The sequence below is a fragment of the Babylonia areolata genome, chromosome 20 (genome assembly GCF_041734735.1).
Source record: "Babylonia areolata isolate BAREFJ2019XMU chromosome 20, ASM4173473v1, whole genome shotgun sequence".
In the NCBI taxonomy this organism is placed as follows: Eukaryota; Metazoa; Mollusca; class Gastropoda; order Neogastropoda; family Buccinidae; genus Babylonia; species Babylonia areolata.
In genome coordinates this window covers 42,386,724-42,409,798 of record NC_134895.1, presented here as the reverse complement: position 1 = coordinate 42,409,798, position 23,075 = coordinate 42,386,724, and the positions used below count along the sequence as shown (strand labels likewise).

The window sequence follows — 23,075 nt, the reverse complement described above, 5'->3', positions numbered from 1 at the left end:
CCCACTTGGTCGTCGTGAATTAGTTTATGTACTACTTTACTAAGTCTTTCTGATAAAACTTTCGCTAGTATCTTATAATCAGAATTGGTCAAAGTGATAGGTCTCCAGTTTGTTAATCTATCTCTTTCTAATCCTTTCCCTTTGTGTAGTAACGTAATTACCCCTTGTTTTTGTGTATAAGACAGTTCACCTTTATGAAAAGAATCAACAAAAGAACTTGTTACTATTCTGCCTAGTTTAACCCAAAAGAACTTTAAAAATTCTATCGTAATTCCGTCATATCCAGGAGCTGAACCATTTTTCAAGTTTCTTAAAGCCATGGTCGTTTCTTCTATTGTAACCAGTCCTTCACATGAAGCGGAACCGTCTTCGTCTAAGCGTGGGAAAGTTTCAGTCTCTAGAAATGTGTTAGTTTCGTCTTGCCTGTTGTCAGATGTGGTTGTTTGGTTGTATAGATTTTTGTAAAATGCAACCTGCTCTTGAAGTATATCGTTCTGATCAGTTATTGTCTCCCCTGTTTCCTTACACAGCCTTGTTATAACTTTTCTCTTTCCTCTAGCTTTTTCTAAATTACAGAAGTACTTAGTGTTGCGTTCCCCGTCTTCAATCCATTTACTCCTTGATCGTATCTGTGCACCCTTTGCTTCGTTTAGTTGCAGCAGTTCTAATTTTTGTTTTAAGTGTATGAAATTAGTTTGTGTTTTCTCGTTTGTAGGATCTTTAATCAGCTTTTCCCCCTCCTCTAAAATCTGCATGTTTAGCTTTCGGGACTCATTTCTTCGTTGACAAGATAATCCTTTACCAAATTCATTACAAAAATTTCTTATTTCGACTTTGCACATTTCCCATCTATCTAAATCTGTCAAATAGTCTGTACCGTCATTGTTTAGCTGTCTGTCAAGTAAGTCATTCATTCTTTGTACGAAAGTGTCATTCCTTAAGAAACTATTATTGAACTTCCAGTATCCTGGACCACGTGAAAATTCATTGTCACTAAATTCTATTACAACAGCTTTATGATCTGAATTAGGAACTATAATATGTTCGCATGTTACTAGATGATGTATCATGCTTTCTGATATAAAGCAATAGTCAAGTCGACGGGCTATGAATGGAATGCTGCATCCTCTTCCTTTTGAATGGTAGAAGAGAGAATACAATATCATCTCCAATGAGAGAAATTCATTAGAGATGTATACAAAAACAACAAAATGATTGGGTGTTTTTTTTTTTGGTTTTTTTGGTTTGTTTTTTTACAGAAATTGTAATCATTCAGTATGGACACAAGAAAGATATAAAATATATAAAAACCAAGTTGACGTAAATCGCACATATGTACACTCGTCACTAATTATGCATAGGCATATTATCAGCTACAAGTAATTCAACGGTACTTTGAATTAAAACAGGACATTTAGAATACATACGAATAATGCGAGAGTGCCCGCGCGTACGCACACACACACACACAAACAAACAAACAAACAAAAACGCACGCACGCACGCACGAACACACACACACACACACACACACACACACCCGAATCGAAAATATACTTCCAAATAATTTCTTTTGTTTTCTGTGGCTAATCAGTAGTGACTCTATTAAATATGTTACTTTGATAATCAGAAACATGTTCAGGAAACATGTGGACTAATGTCATTGCAATTTTATGATTCATCTATTTAGTTAATTTTTCTTATTCGTTTTGTTGTGTTCTGGTTATTTGTTTCAGGTCATATTTCGTTTGTTTGTGCATTTGTGGTTCATGCCCTTCTTATTTCTTGATAAGAAACAAAATGATTCAGAATTTCAGTGTTAGTTTGTATAATTCTAGCATGCCTATAAACCTCTCCACTCTCTCTCTCTCTCTCTCTCTCTCTCTCTCTCTCTCTCTCTCTCTCTGATGTGTAATGCGGTGTGTGTTGTGTGTGTTTGTTTATTTGATTTTGTTCCTTTTTTCTTTTCTTTTTTCTTTTTTTTTTACCTGTGCATTTTACTAACACCATGCTAGTGCCTGTATGTCATGTGTGTGTGTGTGTGTGTGTGTGTGTGTGTGCGTGCGTGCGCGCGCGCGCGCGCGCGTGTGTGTATGTGTGTGTGTGTGGTTGTTGTTTTGTTTTGATTTATGCATATATTTTTTTCCTCTGTTGTTTATCTCTGCTAACACCATGCTTTCATTTTATTAAATAGTGTCTAGTGTAGACCCTATTCAGGGCAGGGACTGGATGTAAAAAAGCACACCAGTGCTTATCTATTATCCTCGAAATAAAGAATTTGTCTTGTCTTGTCTTGTCTTGTCTCTCTCTACCACCGCACATTTGGTACCATTCTTGTGGTTTAAAAACAGCAGGAATCACTGGCCTGTTGTTAGTTCCTTTAACAAGTATTCAATGCATCTGGCCTAAAGTGAATAAATCATCTAAGCCTGAGGCTGAGTCTGTCTGTCTGCCTCTCTCGCTCGCCCTCTTTTGTGCTCGCTCTCTCTCTCTCTCTCTCTCTCTCTCGCTCTTGCTGTGTTTACCATGCATGGCACGAAGGCAAAGCAGGTCATGACACATTTACATGTATTTTCTCAACAACGGAATAAAGCCTCAGTTATCTGAGTGACTGTGCTATTTGTCGAGTTTCACCAGTTTCACTCAGTCTCTCATTCAGTGCACCAGTTACTCTCTGGACACCCACTGACACAGACACAAAGAGAACGAAGACTTTGAGGTGAGTGCTTTCGTTTTATAACGCCAAAGAAATCATCTGAGACTGAGGCTGAGTCTGTCTGTCTGCCTCTCTCGCTCGCCCTCTTTTGCGCTCTCTCTCTCTCTCTCTCTCTCTCTCTCTCTCTCTCTCTCTCTCTCGCTGTGTTTACCATGCATGACACGAAGGCAACGCAGGTCATGACACATTATCTGAGTGACTTTGCTACTTGTCGAGTTTCACAAGTTTCACTCAATCTCTCATTCAGTGCACCAGTTACTCTCTGGACACCCACTGACACAGACACAGAGCGAACGAAGACTTTGAGGTGAGTGCTTTCGTTTTATAACGCCAAAGAAAGAAGATGTAAAAATCAATAATGCGTCAACAGATATAAATCCTAGTAACATTTGTGTGTGTGCGTGTGTGTGTGTGTGTGTGTGGAACTATATTCCTTTTGGTACACTTTGGAAAAATAATACCCGAATTATACAACTTTTCTACAGATCTATTAGTCATTCTCTCTCATGCTCTCTCGTGTTTTATATTTGTGAATGTGTGTATGGATCGATGACTTTCACAGTTAAGATAAGATAAGATAAGAATAACTTTATTATCTCCAACTGGAGAAATCTGGTCAGGTGCATTATCACAACATAGACAAGTAAACAAACGGGGACCATAACTGTAAAAGCCAACAACAGCCCCTACAAATATTACGAAGAAAAAAAAAATCACATACATCGTTTCATACATACATCCACACACTGCAGGTAATAACTAGTATTCTTAATGTAAAAACAGAAAGAATTAAGAAACATTATTTGAATATAATTATAAAGATAGCCTACTATACTGCACATTGATTATAATAGATAAGATAAGAATAAAGATGAATTGCGGAAAACCACAACCAGATAATCAGCACACACCAGCACCCCCCCCCCCTCCCACACACACACACACACACACACACACACACACACACACACACACACACACGGGTAACTTGATTAAACAAGAGTAATAAACATATGTCCTCAAATAAAAGCATTTCACATATTCGCTTTTAAAAACATTGCAATTAATTATTACATCGCAATTATTAAACAGAAATATATTTAGAATATGGACGTTAGCATTTGACATATTCCATTGTACATTTATCCTGCATATTGCACATTATTCTTCCTACATATTGCACATTCATTATAACCAATTGTCACGTTTTAAGCTCAGTAAACACACACGCACACACACACACACACACACACACACTCTCTCTCTCTCTCTCTCTCTCTCTCTCTCTCACACACACACACACACACACACACACACACACACACCGCAACTAGAACAAGGTACAGCCTATCATGCACGGACTTTCACACGTCTCACATGAGAGTGCGCGCGCGCACACACACACACACACAGTTCTCAAGAATTTAAAAGTTGGATTGAACGTGGAATAAAAGTCTTCAGAGCTCTGGATTTCAACTTAAAAGTTCTGTAGCGTCGTCCTGATATCTGTCATTGTCATTCTCTCTCTCTCTCTCTCTCTCTCTCTCTCTCTCTCTCTCTCTCTCTCTCTCTCTCTCTCTCCTCCTGCTCTCTCCCTCTCTGTGTCTCTATGATATATATATATATATATGTAGGGGAGGGGCGAGGGGGGCATGATTGGTAATCTCCCATTCCTACGTTATATATATTAGCCAACCAATCTTTTGTTTGTAATTTTGTCTGTTTTCCTCCTTCATTACCTTTTAACCTCATAGGCAGTTGCGCTATAAACAAATATATCAATGACAGTTTTGTTTGCTTGCTTTTTCTTGCTCTGTACCGTCATATGGCATGGAATTCATATAGACTAGGCATATATTTAACAATCGGAAATAAAGACGTGGTCTTGTCTTCTCAGATTCTCAGAAAATATTTGACGACGAAGATGATCCGAGCAGTGCTCAAGGATCGCCATGGCAACGACTTGTACTTTGGAAACGCTGGTGAGATTTGGATTCCCCCTTCACCACACATTGAGGACTACAGGGAACAGCTGAAAAAGATACGTCATTTGGAACTGCGAGATGGTGATTTCATTCTTGCGTCATTCCCTAGAAGTGGTGAGACACCCGCCTCCTTGTCCTCTTTGTCCGTTTCTTCATCATCATCCCCTTTTAATTTAGTATAATAATTATGAAGATGATGATAATTCATGATGATAAGAAGAATAATAATAATAACAATAATAATAATTATAATGATCATCATCATTATCATCATAATCATAATCACAGTAATAATCATAATGATAATACGAGAGTCATTCAATAAATAAAGTGAATTTTTCGGTATAAGGACTTCTAATACAGATAGAAGCTTACTTTTTTTTTTTTTTTTCAACGTAGTCTCCCAGCACTGTCACACACTTTTCCCATCTGTGCACAAGCTTCCGTATTCCCTCAGCGTAAAAATCTTTGGACTGATGTCTCAGCCAGTCGCTCACAACACTTTTGACTTCATCGTCACTTTCAAACTTCGTGCCTCTCGTGAACGCTTTCAAGGGACCAAACAGGTGAAAGTCTGAAGGGGCAAGGTCTGGGCTGTAAGGGGGATGAGGGAGCAGTTCCCAGCCCAGCTCGTTGATGGTCTGCACCGTTCGGGCTGCTGTGTGAGGCCTTGCGTTGTCATGATGCAAGATGACTCCTTCTGACTGATGACCCCTGCGTTTGTTCTTTATGTCTTTCTTGACCTGCCTCAGCAGTTCACAGTAGTTGGCACTGTTCACAGTGCTTCCTTTCTCAAGGAATGAAATGGTGATTGGGCCTTGCATATCCCAAAAAACGGTGAGCATCACCTTCCTCGTGGACCGCTGGGACTTGAACTTCTTCACTGGAGAGTCTACGTGCTTCCACTCCATGGACTGCCGTTTGGACTCAGGCTCATAGTGCCAAACCCATGTCTCGTCACATGTGACCACCTTCTTCAGAAACTCATCACCATCCTTCTCATAGCGGCAGAGACACTGCTGGGACAACTCGACCCTCCGCTGTTTGTGCTCTGGAGTAAGCATCTTTGGCACCCACCGGCAGCTGACCTTCGAGTAGCCAAGGTCATCATGGACAATTTTGTGTGCTGTCCCAACAGATAAGCTCAAAGTCCTTGCAATGTCATCCTCTGTCACCCTTCTGTCAGACTGAATGAGGTCATTGACTGATTCGATCACCTCAGGAGACCTCACTTCTGTAGGCCTTCCAGGCCTGTCTTCATCCTCAACACTGCTCCGTCCTTCTTTAAACAATTTAGCCCACTTGTAGACATTTTTTCGGCTGAAACATGTGGCACCATACACAGTTGACATTCTCCTATGAATTTCAACTGGTTTGCACCCTTCAGCAACCAAAAACTTGATAACTGACCGCTGTTCAATCCTGGAGCATGCTTCTTGGTCGGCCATCTTTGTTAATCACCAAAACTCTCAAAGTTTTTTTTTTTAATCTGCAAAACAAATTAAATCCATATGAAAAAGAAGTAAAACAAAAACAAAAACAAAAAAAAAGTAAGCTTCTATCTGTATTAGAAGTCCTTATACCCAAAACTTCACCTTATTTATTGAATGACCCTCGTATAACATCAACAACAAGCATACTTATCTAAGGCTTCATAAAATAATAAAATAATAAAAATAAAAACACAGATAAGTGGACAAATTAAACATGGACTAATGCACAGAAAGAGAAGAACACAGACAACTGAACAAGAGAGATGCCCCTCGCAAAATCCACTTGATAGTAAAACCACTGCCCTTGCAGACAGATAAGGGTGACCCCCAAGGAGAGCAACCCTACTTTCACAGAGAGATATCGGACGAGTGTACAGGAGATAACAGTTGAGTCGTGTCAAGCATGACAAATGTCTCACACGATGTGTGTGTGCGTGCGTGTGTGTGTGTGTGTACTGTGTGTGTGTGTGTGTGTGTACTGTGTGTGTGTGTGTGTGTGTGTGTTGGAACCTCAGTCAAACTACCCACTTCATGAAGACCCTAGTGCCAGCCACGACTGGTCTCCCTTTCCTGCACACATTTTTAGATCCGCAAGTAAGCACATATTTTGTTGTTCATTTTAGATTCTTCAAAATTTATTTTTAACTGCTTTAAATACTTTTTTCATTTGTTCAAACAGACATGAGTTCCCAGTTAACAAAGGCAATCGTCATGTTCTTAATGCTTATTTGTGTTGGGTCTCATTGACATCTGTTTTGGACTCGAACTCTGAAACATATGTCCAAGCTAGACCAACAAAAAACAATGGTTTCTTTAGGATGAGACTTTCAATCCTGAAGGATTTCAAAGTCCAGTATCTACAAAGACAGGCAGCTAGCAATAAATTCAGTCTGGAAAGCGTTTTCACATCCTCATTCCCACTTTGTCCGCACCAAATTCCTTTGATGTTGACTTGTTTCAGGTACTTTCTGGCATCACCAGATCCTTTACATGCTGTTGCATAATACCACGGACTATTTGGGTCGACTGGAACAAGATCATTTGGAGTGGATAGAATTAGAAAAGCTGCCCAGACCTGGAGGGGCACAGATCTGCGTCACCCATCTGAAGTAATAAAGACAGTGTCGTATGCCATGATATGTTGCACAAACCAAGGAAAGAAGATTTAAAATACGACATAAAACGTAATGACGAATAATTCAAATCAATAATGAATGTCAATACAATTCAATTCAATTCAAATTCAATTCAAAACGCTTTACTGATCCACATAGAAATTAACGTCTGCAATCACAGGCTCGTTGTAGACACCAACATGAAAATGAACATATGCACCATAAAACACAATAAAAGGAGTCAAACACAAACTCACAGTAGAGAATGACAGACTAAACCCCGTACCTCCCCCCCACCCCCTCCTCTCCTCCCCCAAACACATACACATACACATGCACGCACACTCAGACAATAAATCATTGCACAACAATTTGTACAGACAGAAAATATCCAGCACATAAAATATAAGTATTTAACCCCCACTCCCACCAACGCCCATACACACACATTAAGAAAATGTATTGTACAACAATGTAAAAAAAAACCCTCCAACAAATAGATCGTATATAAATGTAAAATGCACACACACGCGCGCGCGCGCGCCCGCGTTCAGAAAATAGGGTAGTGCACAAAAATGTAAACAAATAAAAATGTCCAGCAAATTAGAACATCCATAAAATAAATCGTATCTATAAGTAAAATGTACACACACACACACACACACACACACACACACACACGCACGCACGCACGCACACACAAATACACACATGGACGCTTGTACGCCCGCACCTGCCCACAACATATATCACGCCAATAAAATCTGTTAACTAACATTAAGATGCATGAAATCCATTAAATCACAAGCACATAGGACCTGTACACAAAGTAACGCTTGCCTGTGCTCAGCTACAGTCCCACGCAAAATGTCTGCGCCCAGGCACTCGCCTACCATAGAGTGTCAGGTCAGGTCATTAGATCTGCTACTGGTAACCTGTAATCCAGTACAACCTGTTCAGGGTCGGGTTGCCGGCGACTAAACCGGCACTCCCACCGCTCCCTTCCGGGACTGGTGAGGCGGGTGGCTAGACACCCTTATGGAGATCCATAAAAGGGCGTTGGCTCAGGAGAGCCACCGACGGCCATCTAGCTCCACCGTGCTGCGTGCATGCCACACGCAGTTGGCCCCCGGGGTGTGTCTACCCATGCATGCGAAGTCTGGATCCGGCAGAATCTGCGGAAGAAACCTATCGGTTCAACGGAGAGGAAGGCGGTTACAGCAACGCACTGTGGAGTGCAGAGAGCAAGATGAGACACCGAAAGGATATCTTGGTCATCCACTGCATCCGTGCTCATCCTCCAGTCGTCTCGACTTAGTCTTGCCACTGGAAATTGGTGGACCCGGACGAGAGAGTGAGGTCGACGTTGCGCAACTCCTCTTCACTTTAAACAAACTCATCGCGCAAGTCATCAGTCATCCAAAATGACCTTTCATCGTTCATCATTTCATCACCCCCAAGTCCTGTGGCGACAGGCGAGCGACGAAACGACAGGTGTGGGTACACTGGCAGTCGCAGCCGCAGACCTGCACGCAGGCGGCTCAGGCCATAGGGTCGTTCTTCGTCGACAGGAGCAGCGATGGAGCTCGGCAGCCGTCTGAGCGTCTGAGCAGCCCTCTTTAGGAATGCACTGCTCACCTCCCTGGCATGAGGAAGGGGCTAGAAAAGGTGCCCTAAAAATTGCCTGCTCCATATCACCCTGGCCAGCATACCGCGGCTGGCGGGGACCGTACATCAGCGGTCGAAACAAGAAAGAAAAGAAAAAAACAAGGATCGTTCCTCTCACCATTGGTGCTTGGAACATAAGGACTCTCCTGGACAGAGATAACGCGGACAGACCCCAAAGGAGAACGGCACTAGTTGCATCCGAACTCGCCAGATATAACATTGACATCGCAGCCTTGAGTGAGACTCGGCTTGCAGGCGAAGGCGAGCTCTGTGAACAGGGATCTGGTTACACCTTCTTCTGGAGTGGACGAGGAAGTGAAGAGCGACGTGAGGCTGGCGTTGGTTTTGCAGTAAAAACAGCACTTGTCAGCAAGCTAGCTGGAATCCCAAAGGGAGTCAACGATAGGCTTATGACCATGAAACTCCCACTGGCATCTGGCCAGAAGCACCTCACCATTGTCAGTGCCTACGCCCCAACCATGACCAACCCGGATGAAGTGAAGGCGAAGTTCTACGAGGACCTTCACTCTGTCATTGCTGCTATCCCTAGAGCAGACAAGCTCATCATTCTTGGGGACTTCAATGCTAGAGTTGGCTCTGACTACATCTCCTGGGATGGAGTGATTGGAAAGCACGGTGTGGGCCACTGCAACCCAAATGGATTGCTTTTGCTTCAGACCTGTGCAGAGCACGAACTGCTGATAACCAACACAGTTTTCTGCCTCCCTACCCGTAACAGGACGTCATGGATGCACCCTCGCTCAAAGCATTGGAATCTCATCGATTATGTCATCGTCAGGAAAAGGGATAGGCAAGATGTACGTGTAACAAAGACCATGTGCGGCGCCGAGTGTTGGACAGACCATCGCCTTGTAGTCTCAAAGCTGAATATTCGAATCCAGCCAAAGAGACGCCCCCAAGGCCAGAAGGCTCCAAAACGGCTCAACATTGCTAAGCTGAAAAACATCACCATCAAACAGTCCTTTGTGGAGCTGCTGGAAGATCGTCTGGAATCCGCCTCTCTGGACAACCAGAATGTGGAGTCTGACTGGAGGACCCTGCGTGAGCTGATCTATAGCACAGCTTCAGAGACCCTGGGACTCATGACCAGAAAGCACAAAGACTGGTTTGATGAAAACTGTGATGAAATCAAGCAGCTTCTGGACGAGAAACGCCGTCTGCATCAAGCCTACCTGAGCAACCCAAAGTCCACATCAAAAAAGGATGCGTACGATGCCATCCGCAGGACTGTTCAGCAAAAGTTACGCCAGATGCAGGATAAGTGGCTGAGTGACAAAGCTGATGAGATCCAGGGATATGCTGACAGGCACGATATGAAGAGGTTCTATGATGCCTTAAAAGAAGTCTACAGCCCCACATCCTCAGGATCATCCCCCCCCTCCTCAGTGCAGATGGGAATACCTTGATCACCGAGAAGGAGAAGATTCTCGAACGCTGGGCTGAGCACTTCAACAGTGTCTTAAATCGCCCTTCCTCCATAAATGATGAAGCCATAGACCGTCTCCCACAAGTCCCCATCAACGAAGCACTGGACGATCCGCCAACACCTCTTGAGACCCAGAAAGCAATCCGTCTGCTATCCAGTGGCAAAGCACCTGGCTCAGACTCCATACCAGCAGAGGTCTACAAGGATGGAGGCACTGTGCTGACTGAGAAGCTCCATCAGCTGTACTCACTCATGTGGAAAGAAGAGACAATCCCCCAGGATTTCAAAGATGCATCTATCATTCACTTGTACAAGCAAAAGGGGAACCGGCAAGCCTGTGATAACCATCGGGGCATTTCCTTGCTCTCCATTGCAGGCAAGATACTTGCCAGGATCCTACTAAACCGCCTCACAGCACACTTTGACCAAGGTCATTTGCCTGAGAGCCAATGTGGATTCCAGAAAGAGCGCGGAACCACCAACATGGTGTTTGCTGCAAGGCAGCTGCAAGAGAAATGTCAGGAGCAAAATGCTGATCTGTTCTCCACCTATGTCGACCTCACTAAGGCCTTCGACACCGTGAGTAGAGAGGGACTGTGGAAGATCATGGCTCGGAAATTTATTTCCTTGGTCAGCCAATTCCATGAAGGCATGCAGGCTCGAGTCCAGGACAATGGCGAAACATCTGCTCCTTTTGCTGTCACAAATGGTGTCAAGCAAGGCTGTGTCCTGGCTCCAACGCTGTTCAGCCTCATGTTCTCTGCAATGCTTACTGATGCCTTCAGAGATGGCGATGTTGGAATCGGCCTAAAGTACCGAACAGATGGCAAGCTGTTTAACCTCAGAAGGCTTCAAGCAAAAACGAAGGTCATGACAGACATCATCAGAGACTTTTTGTTTGCTGATGATTGTGCCCTCAATGCTGGATCTGAAGCTGACATGCAACTCAGCGTCAACAAGTTTGCCACTGCCAGCAGGAACTTTGGCCTTACCATCAGCACGAGGAAAACTGAAGTTCTCCATCAGCCAGCCCCAGGGAAACCCTACGTTGAGCCCAACATCACAGTCAACGGTCAGAGACTCATTGCAGTGGAGCGGTTTACATACCTTGGCAGCACACTGTCACGAAATGCGACCATCGACGATGAAGTGAACGTCAGGATTGCAAGAGCAAGCGCAACTTTTGGTAGACTCAATGCAAATGTCTGGAACAGAAGAGGCATTAGTCTTGAGACCAAGCTAAAGGTCTACAGAGCAGTAGTTCTCCCCACACTACTGTACGCCTGCGAAACTTGGACAGTGTACCAACGACATGCCAAGAAGCTGAACCACTTCCACACAACATGCCTCAGGAAGCTACTGAACATCAAGTGGCAAGACAGGACCCCAGACACAGAGGTGCTCGCAAAAGCCACCCTTCCCAGCATCTTCACCATCCTGATGATGTCCCAGCTTCGCTGGGCTGGACACGTGGCGCGCATGCCTGACCATCGGCTGCCCAAAAGGCTCTTCTATGGCGAGCTGCAACTTGACTTACTTTTGACTTATTCCTCTTGATTCCGTGGGGAGCATAGGGCCGCAACAACACTCCTCCAACGCACCCGGCTCTGGCTGGTCCTCTTCAGTTCGGCCCACGTCATTCCGGCCGCCCTTGTCTCTGCCTCAATACTTCTCCGCCAGGTCTGCTTCGGACGGCCAACTTTCCTTTTCCCCTGAGGGTTCCAATCAAGAGCCTGTCTTGTGATGTTTGTTGCAGGCTTGCGTAGTGTATGGCCTATCCATCCCCATTTCCGTTTCTTGATTTCCGTCTCCAGTGGGGCCTGTTTTGTTATGTTCCAAAGTTCTTCATTGGAGACAACCTCTGGCCATCTGATGTTCAGGATGTTTCTTAGACATCTGTTGGTGAATGTCTGAAGCTTGTGGGTGCTGGTCTTTGTCACTCTCCACGTCTCTGAGCCATAGAGTAGAACCGACTTCACGTTGGTGTTAAAAATCCGGATCTTGTTGCGGATTGAGAGGGCTGTCGATCTCCAGATTGGTCGAAGGGTGTTGAAGGCGTGTCTTGCTTTGTTGATACGGCTCTTGATGTCTTCGTCCGTCCCCCCGTCTTTGCTGACAACACTGCCTAAGTAGACAAACTTGTCAACCTCCTTGATGTTCTCTTCGTGTAGTTGCACTGGATCTTGCTTCTTGTTGTTGACCCTCATGACCTCTGTTTTCCCAATGTTGATTTGGAGTCCAGTCTTCTCAACTTCTTCTGCCACACGACATAGTTTCTCCTGCGCATCTTGCTGCCTGTGGGAGAGAAGACTTATGTCATCTGCGAAGTCTAGGTCCTCCAGCTGTTTAGTAAAAGTCCACTGGATGCCTGTCCTCCGATCTGCTGTAGACTGCCTCATGACCCAGTCAACCACCATCAGGAAAATGGTCGGTGAGAGCAAACAACCCTGATGGACGCCGGTTTGCACACTGAAAGGTTCCGTCAGTTTCCCATCGTGGATCACTTGACAGGTGGCGTCTTCGTACATCTGCTGGATGATGGTTACAAACTTTGGTGGAAATCCATAGTGGTACATCAGTCTCCAGATGACATCTCGGTCGACACTGTCAAAAGCTTTTTGAAAGTCGACGAAGACTGTGTACAGGGGGGTCTGCCACTCCAGGGACTGCTCGATGATGATGCGCATGGTTGCGATGTGATCCGTGCACGAGCGATCTTGTCGGAAGCCTGCTTGTTCGTCCCGAAGTGTCTTGTCCAAAGCGTTCTTCAGTCTCTCAAGGATGATTCTGCTCAGTACCTTGCCCGGAATAGACAACAGCATGATTCCCCGCCAGCTATTGCAGGATGAAAGGTCCCCTTTCTTTGGCAGCTTTACAAGATGTCCTCTTTTCCAGTCTTTTGGCACTCGCTCCTGTTCCCAGATCTTGCAAAGGAGAGGGTGCAGCATCTCAGTTGAAGTCTGGATGTCGGCCTTCAGAGCTTCAGGTGGAATTCCATCTGGGCCAGCTGCCTTTCCTGACTTGAGGGACTTGATGGCCTTGACGATCTCGGTCTTGCTGGGAGGGTTGGTGTTGATGTCGAGGAGCTTGGTAGATGGCGGGATGTCTGGTGGGGCGGGTGGGGCTGGTCGGTTGAGCGTTTCTTTGAAATGCTCCGCCCATCTTGCTCTCTGCTGTTCTTCGCCAAGGATGGTGTTTCCGTCTTTGTCCTTGACGGGCCGGCTTGGGTTGCTGTTTTTCCCGGAGAGTGTCCTGGTGATCTCATACAGGCGCTTCATGTTCCGCTGACCTGCTGCACTCTCAGCTTCTGCTGTCAGTTCCTCGATGTAGGTTCTTTTATCTTTTCTCGCACTTCGCTTTACTTGTCGGTTCATCTCCCAGTACTGTGCTTGTAGCTCATGTCTCTCAGCTTGATCTTGCGTGCAGTTGATCTGGTCTTTCAAATGCTTCCTCTCAGTGATGAGTGTCCAGGTGTCTGTTGATAGCCACTCTTTGTGCTTCCTCGTTTTCTTGCCCAGGACTGTTTTGCAAGTTGTTGTCCAGGTCTCTCGAAGGCTATGCCAATGTTCTTCTATTGAGTCCTCTGGGAGTTGGGAAAGCACACTGAACTTGTTCCTCAATTCAATCTTGAACTCTTCTGTTTTGGGTTTCTCCTTCAAGCTGTGCACGTTGTACTTGTGCGATGGTCTTGCAGCCTGGTCGTTGTAGGCCTTCAGCTTGATTTTGAGTGCTGCCACAACCAGGTGGTGATCCGATGCTGCGTCTGCGCCGCGCTTTACCCTGACGTCGTGCAGGCTTCGACTCCACTTACGACCGATGGTGATGTGGTCGATCTGGTTCTCGGTCTTGCCGTCAGGGGAAACCCACGTGGTCTTATGGATGGTCTTGTGGGGAAACAAGGTGCCTCCAATGACCAGGTCATTGAAGGTGCAGAACTCCATGAAAAGTTCTCCATTCTCATTCTGCACTCCAGTGCCGTGTCTGCCCATGATGAGCTCTCTATTTGTGTTGTCGGCGCCTACCTTGGCATTCAGGTCTCCCATGAGGATCTTCATATCTCTTTTGGGTGTCTTGTCTATGACTGCTTGGACTTGTTGGTAAAAATCATCCTTCTATTCGATGACTGCCACGTTGGTAGGGGCGTAGCACTGAATGATGGTAACTTTCCTGCCCTTTGAATTGAAGCGTGCCGTGAGGATCCTTGGTGACATAGGCTCCCAGGACAGCAGTGCTCGTGTTGCTTCGGGTGTCATCAGCAACGCTACTCCGTGGGTGTGGGGTTGGCCTTCTTCCTGTCCAGAGTGGATGATGGTGTCTCCACTCACTAGTTGCGTTCTTCCTGATCCTGTCCATCTTGTCTCACATAGGCCTAGAATCTTCAAGTTGTATCTTTGCATCTCACGACAGACTTGAGCTGTTTTGCCTGTCTCGTATAGGGTTCTGATGTTCCAGGTCCCTATCCTGGTTTTGGCCTTGGTCGTCAGAAGAGTTGTCGGCGCACTGGCTTCCCAAGGGCTTTCACCAGCTCGCGTCATGGGCTCTACCAGAGAGTACTCCTCCTGGACCAAGCAGTCCTCAGAGTTTGTTGTTGCAGTTTCTGTAACAGTCTTTTTTTTACAGAACCGGGTTGTTAGCCTAATTCAAACCCCCAACCTGGAGGACCAGTGGGTACTATTCGTCTGGTCTCTACCCTTTGACCTGTCTGACTTGGGTGGCCCTACCAGGAGACGAATCTCCCGCCAGCATAGCTCTCAGGGTTATTGAGACACGCAAGCCCCCCAACCACGGCAAGGTCGAGCTGCAACAAGGGAAGAGATCACACGGAGGTCAGAAGAAGCGCTTCAGAGATACTCTGAAAGTCTCTCTGAAAGCGTTTGATATCAACCCTGACTCCTGGGAGGAATCTGCAGTGGACCGTGACAAATGGCGCGCTGCTGTGCACAAAGGCGCCAAGTTGTGCGAGGCCAAAAGGACTGCTGCAGCTGTTCAGAAGAGGCAGGCCAGAAAGTCACGGGCAAACAAGCTCCCTGACAATGGTATGCCTGTCTTTGTCTGCCCCAACTGTCAGCGAACATTTCGTGCGCAGATTGGACTATTCAGCCATCTGCGCATTCACAGATAGACTCATGAGCATCCTCCCCCCCACCCCACCACCACCCTGCCCCCATCCCCCCGCTGGATGACAACGATGGTCATCATCGATCTCGATGGACACACCACCACCACCATAGAGTTCCGGAAGTGCTTGGAGGGGGCAGGAGGGGGGAGGTTAGTGTTACAGTCCTATGAGTGGGTGTATTGCATGCTTTGATTATGTGCGCGAATGGCTGTAGGAATGGATGAGCTAATGTAACGAGATGTTCTTGCGCGCGAAGCTATGAACCTGCCACTTCTGTCCGACCGTCGACACTACTGTCATCATGGGTGTATTTCGTCTGTCAAAATTGTTTTCAGTCTGTCAGTCAGTTTTCTATTGTACATGTCGCTATAAGTCTCTTGTCTTATACCCACCACCCCATCTGCTTTCCTTATGACTTTTTCTAACCTATATTTGTCGTGTTTGGTCAAGTTCCCCCCCGCTCCCCTCAGCACACGGCGCCTTAAGTTAAAACGCCGCAGACAACAGATGTGTAAAACATTGCCCCCCCTCCCCCCCTCTCCCCCACCACCCCGCACCGCCACCCACCCACCCCAACTCCCTGTTGTCTTAGTGATCTTAGTCGATAACAACTGATTGGTATACATACATACAAACATTATCTGAAGTTGTTTGCGTCTTCGGCTCCAATGGACGAACAACATTATATGTATGTATGTAATTCTATCAAGTATAAATGCATTCATATATGCATGTCCATATAGATGACTGTATTATCATTCAATATATTAGGCATACTTTTAGTATGATTTGTTTACATTCATATTAAGTATTGTATGTATGTATGCATGTGTGTATGCATGTATGTATGTATGTATGTATGCATGCATGTATCCATGTGTATCAACTGATTGTGTGATAAAAACTCATGGATTCACTGATTGATGGACAGATGAATAATACATGGATGAATGAAGGAACGGACGAACAGACGGGTGGATGACTGTATTTCATGTGTGACAGGTATCACAATCTACCCCAGCAGGCAAGAGAGAAGAAGGTGAAGGTCATCTACTGTTACCGGAACCCCAAGGACTGCTGGGTGTCGTTCTACAACATCGCCAACGGCACGAGATTCAGACCATCCTATGACGGCACGTGGTCCCACTTCTTTGAACTCATGATGGACACAGGATGTGAGTGTTGGGGGACAGTACTGAATGGTCCAGGTTTCGAATCATGTGAAAGCCACACCCTCCTCTACTGCATCCCCCAGTTCCCTCACCCCACTTATAATACACTTTGAACACTGGTGCGGATGGTAGTCTTTAAGTTTATACCTGAAATATTTCTGAGGTCCCAACATGCGTGTCACGTGAGGAAATGAACAATGAACGACACTATATTTGTACAAATTCTTTGTTGAAAAAGGATACGAAAACAAAGCACACTTGCACGTGCTGTACTCAAGCATCGTGCTCACCCGTGTACATACAACCCGATTTCAACGCTGAGACGTCACAACTGTTATGAACAATATGAAGCAATGCAATTATTTGTAATACATTTTCAATCAATACAACGGAATGCAGTGTGGTCTTGTCCAGTACCCTAAGTATGATTCAATTCAATACAGCATTGTTACTGCAAATGCTGCCGTAGTGTCTGATGGCTTCTTCCTGGCCAGTTATTTCATTTCATCTGCTGCTGGATCCGCTCCTGATATTCCTTCTGGTGCTGCTATCAGAGCAATCACCATTACTTGATTTATTCATACCATTGCTTAATTACTAATGCCACCACTACCACCATCAATATAAAAATGATGGACAGATCAACGTTTGTGAAGTGACTGTGGTGGTTGTGATATGTATATATGTATATATATATATATATATATATATATATATATATATATATATATATGGTGGGAGTGGCCTTATTGGCTATCATGAAACCATGAACTGAGAAATATAACTTATAGACAATAAGGTCCAATAGAAAGACTATGAAGAACGTGAGATATATTTTAGACAATACTGTTTATGCTTCAAACTGGAACCTTCAATATCAAACTCGCTACAAATGTTCCGATAATGACTTGTGTCATAAACCTATCTTATTATATTTTAAGAGCCTCAGCTTCCAAACAATTAAAGGGTCGTGACTCACTGATGGTACATCACCTTTTATCAATCTGTTTCAATCTAGTCTTTAATCGACAATCCCAGGAGTGTATACACCATGACAAATACAACATCTGAATTTGATAGTCATTCCAAATTGTATAAACCAAATTGTATGAACCTTAGATGATACTTAAAGCTCTGCTGAAATTCCAGAAACTTCTTAATTCAGACACACACCAGTAGTGAACTATGACACTTCGTGAGCGGAGCCATCATCTCACAGTTCTAATCATTTTAAAGCCATTATTAGACGTGTGTGTGTGTGTGTGTGTGTGTGTGTGTGTGTGTGTGTGTGTGTGTGTGTGTGTGTGTGTGTGTTTTCAGACTGGTTCGGGGACTGGTTTGATCACGTGTTGGAATGGGAGAAAGCAAAGAGCGATCATCCGGATATCTTCTTCTCCTCCTATGAGCTGATGAAGAGGGTAAGTATGGTGATGTTTTGAAGGTTGGTGTGTTGATTCAAATCATTTAACCAAAAGGAACTTCATATATACACTGAAAGATATATATGTTTTGATTTAGAATCTGACAACTGGCCTTAGGTATATTCAAAATTAAAAACCCGCAGAGAGATTATAGTACTTGCAGACGTCAGTTTTTAATCCAGTATTAAGTATTATAAGGCGAGCTGGACAGTGACAGTTTAGTTTTCACTGTAGTTTTATTGTTGTCCTTTCTTTTCAGGTTGTTTTTATCTGAATTATGAAATGAATCCGTTCCATTTAATGTCTCAAACACCGTATGAAAATCTTACAATGTGCGAGATGTACAAACAGTCAACTTTCTTTCGAATGGCTTTTACCATTAAACACAGAAAATTAACAGAAAACATGATATGGTGTACGTGAAACTCGTAATGACAACTGATAGATATTGAAGGCTTTTGAATACTGAGTACAGAACTCTTCATCATCACGAACAGCACGAAAAATAGTCTCTTTATTATTATGGATAGCTCTGCACCGCCTTCTTCAAAGGAATAAAATTATACAGAATGAGGGTAAATAATTCTAATGGAGAAGACCGGAAAGTCCTCTAGAACAAAGTAACACCCTCTTCCAGTTTGATTAGGAAATAGTTGAGGCGCACAGAAACATCGAGGGTTGCCTACCCAAACCCACTATCCAGTTTTGAAAGAAAAACAATGTTTATAACACTATTACTTTGTGTTTCAGAAACTATTTAGTTCAATGTTGTGAAAGGTACTTTTGGCAAATGTATCAATTCAAATATTCTAAGCAATGAAAACCAAGTTATTTTTATTTTCATCTAGCTGCCTTGGATTGAACATGAGTGGCAGTCGGTCAGTTCTCACACACCCTATTAGTGCCAGTCGTATGAGAAGATGAGAACGCGAGTATTGACCATTCTGAAAGGGCCATAAACAGCAAACCACTCACAAAAAGATGGCTTCGTAGCTCTGAATGTGAGACCAGCTTCATCTCTGGCTGACTGTTTTAGCAGGACAAGAAAAGTTTCGGATCTCTTGATCAATTTAATGGACGGAGTCAACAATCTGATAGAACTTGATACATGTTATCACTGTCTCTCTTAAAATACATATATCATCAGCATGGTAGATGAGGTTATGACTAGTAGAACTTGTATAAATACAAAACTCAAAAAAGTGAAAATTTCACCACTTCACAGCTCCGATGTGGGGAGTGAGCAGAGGGAATCTTCGATGTCAAGCAAGAAATAAGTGATGTTGCTTTTGGTAAAATAATGGCACTTGCGTCTGCTTTGACTTCACTGATTTTCCCACAGACAGTTTAAGGGAGATCATTGTGTTGGAACACAATTCAATTTCTGCTCCTTTCTTTGACGGTACCAATCCAAGAGGAGTCATCTAAACCACCCTCTGCCGCCTGTTACAGGATCCTGTGGGACAGATCATGAAGATAGACCATTTCCTGGGTCTCAACAGGGGCAGACAACTGTGTGAACAAATCGCTGAAGCCTGTGAGTTCTCCAAACTGAAGGCAGCGAAAGAACCTCAGAACCCAGAGCTACACGGACAGAAGGCGTGGAAAAAGGGAAATGCCGGATATTTCCGGAAAGGTCAGACAACTCTTTCAATTACTGGTTCAGTAACACTATTCTGAACAAGAGATGTAGGGGTGTTCTGTGACTTTATATCACTGTTGTTATCTCTGATTGTTTCTGTCTGTGTGTCTGGTTGTCTGTCTCTCTTTCTCTCACATTTCAAAAAAAGATATAGGGCTATTGCTTGCTTTCAGATTTTTTTTAAACCGAAATGCTGTAAGACCAGATGGCATTATTGGAAAACTGTTGAAGTGAACATGTAAAACAGAATCGATTTTCACCATCTCAAATGTGTTTTTGATATAGGATTTCATCCTAAGGACTAGGCTGAAGATATTGTTCTCCCTCTTTAAAAAGATAATGTTATTCGAATAACCCTAACATAGAGGAATTGCTTTGTCTGATATAAGCTGATTGTTGATCAGATCTATTATAAACCATGGATTGCATGAATGGGCTGAAAATAATCATACCAACAAATGTCAAGCAGGACCTAAGCGTGGCTATTCTACAACAGATCATCCGTTTACTTTGATGACGTTTGTATATAAACAATTTTCTCTCAACCGTAAATTGTATGCTGCATTCATAGATTGAAAAAAAGTCTTTTAATTTAAGCTTTGCAAAATAGTTTGTTGAACTCGATAATAAGATGCATTCATGGTCCTTGTTTACACAAATGCTTGCACACTGATTCACACATTTATTTAGAAATGGTGGGAGACAGGATGAGAGGCAGACAGGCTGACAGACAAGTTATGAATGTCCTGTCTGTATTGTCACTCCACAGGGGAGATCGCAGACTGGAAGAACTGGTTCACGGTGGCACAGAGTGAACAACTTGACGCTGTCTTCAAGAAACGGATGTTGGAGAGTAAGCTCCCCTTCTTCTTTGAATAATATGACCTCACCTGCCGAGTTACACCGGAAGCAGAGACTGTAACTGGCAATGAAGAGACAATGTGGTGGTGTGGGGCTTGGAAAACAGAGATCAGAGGGGAAAGCTTTGTGTCTGTTGAGCATACACCTTCGTAGACCTCAACCGTGCAGCATATCATAGTTGCACACACACACACACACACACACACACACACACACACACACACACCTGAAGTCCTGAAGTATGTCACCAGACTATGATATTTTGATTGATCAGAAATGTGTTCCAGTTTTCTGCAAGCAAGCTGCCCTTCTTCTTCGAATGACGTCACCTTCAGTGCTTTTTGACTCACTTGTGTAAACAAAGTGAGTCTATGTTATAACCCAGTGTTCGGTTGTATGTGTGTATGTGTCTGTCTGTCTGTCTGTCTGTCTGTTTGTCAGTCTGTCTGTCTGTCTGATTGTCTGTGTGTCTGTGGTAAACTTTAACATTGCCGTTTTCTCTGGAAATATTTTGTCTGCCAATACCAAATTTGACTTAAACATCATAGGAAAGATCTTCACTGTCATACCAATAATAGGTTGTAAGTCTCCCGAATTTAGCCGTATTTCCGAATCATTAACAGTTTATTCCGTTGATGTACGGTCCGGATTCCGAAAACCGCTGTTTCCCCTTCACAGCTTCCCGATTGTCTGTTGACAATACGCCATGACCTCGTTTTTCTTGTTCGCAGTTAAAAGCAAAGAAATACACATTCTGGACAGAACACAAACTACATTATTGACGTGTTTGCTGCATATGAATATTCTGAAGTGGACACTGAGTTAACTAGAATGAACAGAAAAGAAATTTTGCATTGACCGTTTCTCTGCCTCATCTACACGGCACTGGTCAGTGCAGATCTAGACAAAACATGTTGCAAAGCCTGACGCGATGGCAACGTCTCCTATACCGCCGAATAAAAGGAATTTCTTAAATAATCATCGGCGTGTTTACTGCACATGAATGTTTTAAAGTGGATACTGAATGAACTAGAATGAACAGAAAAAAGAAATTGAATGGAAGGTGTCGGTAGTTTCTCAGTGAGTGGAAAGACAAAGCTTGTTGATCACTGATCTCTGTAGATCTATAAAAACGGACATATATTGCAGTGTTTTTGAGGCGAAGGGAACGTCTCCTTTACCTCGGACTTGAAAGAAAATTTTCAAATGCAGGAGATATACCAAAATAACATGATTGAAACCGCGTTATGACCGATTGATGCTGTCGATTTATTCTGCTAAAAGAACATGCTCAAACCAACATTTCTGAACGTTAACATCGAACCTGCGTAAGCGCAGTGGGTAAAACCACTCATTCTTGACCCAAACATCCATGGTTCGTATCTGCATTGAAGACTTTTTCTTTTCTTTTCTTTCTTTCCGCGAAGCTGTATACAATCATAATAACGATTAGAGAGCACATTCAACAAACTAATTTTTGATTTTTAGATGTTGTTTATTTTCTTCTTTGAGTGTGTATCACAAGTGAGTCTTGAAGGCCTTGCCTTTCTTGTTGTTTCATTTGTTACTGGAGCTCAGATTGTTTCTTTTCTTGTTCTGTTACTCATACTTACATGGGCAACAAACATTGTACAGCAGAAATATATACATATGTCCGTGGGTTCTACCAGCTAGATTTACATTGCCAGAAGCCTCTCTAGATTTCGCCTTCTTAAGACACATTTACCTTTGATTTGCATGTTATTTTTGCTGTGTTTTTATCTGTGCGTGTCATTGCCACCAACAATTTGACAAAATCGTATTCCTTTTTTTTCCTTTTCTTTTCTGTTTATTTTTTTTACATGAAAAATACAACATAACATAAAAGAACAAAAACAAAGCTACATATCAGTCATACAACATCAGTCAAAATTATCTGTGTGCTTTTCTTCAGATGGACAATCGTTTTCTTTTTTGTGAAGTAACAATACAAAGGTAGTATACAGATGTGCTCTACTGTGTAACACGATGCTTCGTTAGTTGTTAAGTAAAATAACTTTTTTATCTCATGAGTGTGCCATTTATCTAGGCGGTACCCAAAACACAGATTTCTCACAAATTTGTCACCTAAGAAATGTCACAAACCACATAACGTCCACTGTTTACTTTGTGTTCCATGAACTTACTTTCATTTGTACAGTACATATCTATAATTCACTTTTTTAATTCATCAAAGGAACGACTGTCACCGGTCGCTATAATCACTGTAGACTAAACAGTGACATGTCGTCACTACGATCACAAATTTCCACCCAGTCTTCTATACAGAATACAATATCATCTCCAATGAGAGAAATTCATTAGAGTTGTATACCAAAACAACAAAATGATTGAATTTTTTTTACAGAAATTGTAATCATTCAGTACGGACACAAGAAAGATATAAAGTGTATAAAA

General features: G+C 43.4%; 2 protein-coding genes across 2 annotated transcripts in view; one reads left to right on the top strand and one right to left on the bottom strand.

The window, feature by feature from the left end:
- Window positions 1–23,075, bottom strand: part of LOC143295515 (sulfotransferase 1B1-like) — a 380,130-nt gene that overhangs the window by 71,499 nt on the left and 285,556 nt on the right. The gene's annotated exons all lie outside the window — the stretch shown is intronic.
- On the top strand, window positions 2,643–21,404 carry LOC143294997 (sulfotransferase 1B1-like). Its single transcript, XM_076606529.1, has 7 exons — window positions 2,643–2,719; window positions 4,614–4,815; window positions 7,156–7,303; window positions 16,546–16,718; window positions 18,036–18,133; window positions 19,589–19,772; window positions 20,548–21,404. The coding sequence occupies exons 2-7, from the start codon at window positions 4,641–4,643 to the stop codon at window positions 20,655–20,657; spliced, it is 888 nt and encodes a 295-aa protein (XP_076462644.1). The 5' UTR covers window positions 2,643–2,719; window positions 4,614–4,640; the 3' UTR covers window positions 20,658–21,404.

What these genes read in the sequence shown, in the direction of transcription:
- LOC143294997 (XM_076606529.1), top strand. Translation starts at nt 4,641, where the DNA reads ATGATCCGAGCAGTGCTCAAGGATCGCCATGGCAACGACTTGTACTTT. An exon ending in TGCGTCATTCCCTAGAAGTG is followed by an intron (nt 4,816 to 7,155) that starts GTGAGACACCCG and finishes GACTTGTTTCAG; the next exon opens with GTACTTTCTGGCATCACCAG. An exon ending in ACTCATGATGGACACAGGAT is followed by an intron (nt 16,719 to 18,035) that starts GTGAGTGTTGGG and finishes GTGTGTTTTCAG; the next exon opens with ACTGGTTCGGGGACTGGTTT.